This window comes from Montipora capricornis, chromosome 7 (assembly GCF_036669925.1).
Source record: "Montipora capricornis isolate CH-2021 chromosome 7, ASM3666992v2, whole genome shotgun sequence".
In the NCBI taxonomy this organism is placed as follows: domain Eukaryota; kingdom Metazoa; phylum Cnidaria; class Anthozoa; order Scleractinia; family Acroporidae; genus Montipora; species Montipora capricornis.
The window spans coordinates 31,646,034-31,648,533 of record NC_090889.1 but is presented as its reverse complement, the minus strand read 5'-3'; the positions used below and the strand labels follow the sequence as shown (position 1 = coordinate 31,648,533).

The following is a 2,500-nucleotide window of genomic DNA, read 5'->3' as shown; positions in this document are numbered from 1 at the left end:
GAAGGATTCAAACAAACGAATGTGATTTAGAACAGGCAAAAGTACAGTAATTTGTCGATTGGTTAAAATATTTGGCGGTAATCTTGCGCGAAAAAGTGAACACATTATGACATTCCGCTCGCACGCCTTCCCACGCATTCAAAGCCGGCTGCATGTGTTTGTTTAGTAGTTATAATAGCCAGGTAGTTAACACAAATGTACAACATTGCATAGAGCGGTTTTGAAATGAGTGTCGTAAAACCAAAACCAAAGTAATTACTTTGGCCAATCAAAAAGGACGGAGACAATCCAGTAAACCAATCAAAACTCGAAGTAATTACACGTAGCCGACACAAAAGGCGGGAAAATATGCGCGCGCGAGCCACGATTGGTTTTGGTTCCACTTCTGATTGGTTGAAAAAGTGGCGCGAGAACTTTGAACCAATCACTGAGTGAAGTAGATGCAAAACCAAAGTAATTCGCTAATTACTTTCGACACTCAATTGAAAAGCGCTCAACTCTTGTAATCTTATAATAGCGGAGCTCCGCGCACGGAGCACCACGAGTAAGAATCTGACCCGGGTTCCTCGAAGCATGGTTACCGCTAACCAGGCTTTGAGCAACCACCATACGACTGTACGACCGTTCATCTATCGATGCATGCCAACGTGACCAATATCACGTGACCATATTGCGGGCTCAAGTTTAGAGTTCATTAAGGTCAGCAACGTTTTTCGAAGTTGACCGCTGACCAGGTACTCTGTTTCGATTGGATCGCAGGCTCAAGCCAGGATGGCTTATTGCAAGAATAAATAATCCGGGAGCTCTCCTTTTAGGCTTGGCTAAATCTATGTATTACTTGAATGGCTTTTAACTTTAGCGACATATGCAACCTTTAAAAAAAGAGAAAATGAGCACCGATGCATTTAGCTTTAAAGTGTGACGGCTGAACACAGGAGAAGCACCAAACGAGCTTAGCCGGAATAGAAGGGGTTCCCAGCGCCTTTTAACACCCCAAGCATGTAATCTAACCAATCCCAAAATCTCACTGTTTACACCATATCAATCACAGGTAGCCTCTTCTCTCTCCCCAACCCAGCCCCCACCGTAATGAAAATTAAAGTCTTACCTTCGTCAGATGGTTCAATACCCTTCTCCGTCATTTCTTTAAGTTCTTTCATTTTGTTACTGATAAAATACTCTCCAATTTCTATGATATCGTCACTGGCCTTGAAGAATTTCTTTAGTGCTGGAGTGTCGATGTAACGCCGTAAAAACGTACTCACACCGCTCATCATAATCTTTTGTGTTTGCCCCATAAAGGCGTCAACTGCTTCGATGAACTTCACAGCCTTCTCTGGTGGTAAATCTTGGTACAGCCCCAGACGTGTATTGAATGCCACTGTTCCAATGCCTAGACACAGAATTAGCGCTTTACATGTTGCTAAACGCACATACTTGTAAGTCACACACCAAATACTTAAGCTTCGTGCGTCATCTGATAAATCAAAACGCGTGACCTGAAGCAAAAATACATGTACTACCTAAAACCGCGAAAACTTGAACTCCGTGTCCAACCTAATTATTTGTATACAATAAAAGATTTTTCAAATTCAAAGAAGCAATGCATCGCAAAGTCCTAAGAGGTATACACTTCAGTAGTGCAGCTTGAAGATACTTTTTTTTAAGTTTATGTGGAAACTACAGCCAGGTTAGCTCCAAATCTACTAATAGCTTGTAAGCATACTTGTCACCTTCAAATTGGAGCATTAGGCCTACTAAATGCAAAAAGGCCTAGAGACCCACGCAAAATACCGAAAAAATACCGACTGGGGTTGGCCCATGACTACTTACTGGGGCTAAGGCTCAGATTTGAAGGGAACGAGTACGCTTACAAGCTATCCCAACTATTACCCGGCCATAGCTTTCCATATTAACTACCGGTAACTTCACATTCATGGCTTCAATTCCCACTGCAATGACGCTTTTCCTTGTTCTTGAGTTCAGGCTCATTCAGATGGATTACATAAGAGAAAGATGGTACTGGGAATAAAGATTACCGGTACACTCTGAAAGGTACACTGTACCTCTTGAAAATCAATACTGCACAGCCAAGGTTTGAAAAAACATACCCTTTGTTGTCTTTAAAGACTAACACAAAGTTACAGCTGTGTTAGCATTCTTTGTTTCGATTAAAATAAAGGTCCAGTTTAGCCCTAGAAAAATGGGGAAATGAATACTCTACAAGAAAACATCCGAGATTATACCACTGGTTAGAAAACAAAGCAGCATTTTTCAATGCAAGGTACTCATGTATCTGACTTTTTCCTAAGAACTGGGCTGAAATTTTAAGAAGGGAGTTGGAAGAAGACACAGATTTTAAACTCTTTCTTTAAAGATGAAAGGATTAAAAACATTTAAAATGAAAAGAAGGGTGTTCACATGAAAACACCGATTTTTCTGGCTGGCAGTGACAACTTACTTTCCGTTGAGAATTTCTTCAATTCATCTTCCAAGTTGG

The 2,500-nt window shown here is 41.0% G+C and overlaps 1 protein-coding gene across 1 annotated transcript in view; it reads right to left on the bottom strand.

Annotated features, from left to right (window-relative positions):
* Positions 1-2,500, bottom strand: part of LOC138056933 (cytochrome P450 27C1-like) — a 16,706-nt gene that overhangs the window by 10,512 nt on the left and 3,694 nt on the right. The window contains exons 2-3 of the mRNA XM_068902895.1: positions 2,462-2,500; positions 1,109-1,393 (exon numbers count right to left, since the gene is read on the bottom strand). The exon at positions 2,462-2,500 is cut by the window's right edge and continues 161 nt beyond it. Coding sequence (XP_068758996.1) covers positions 1,109-1,393; positions 2,462-2,500 — 324 coding nt within the window. The remainder of the gene's footprint in view (positions 1-1,108; positions 1,394-2,461) is intronic.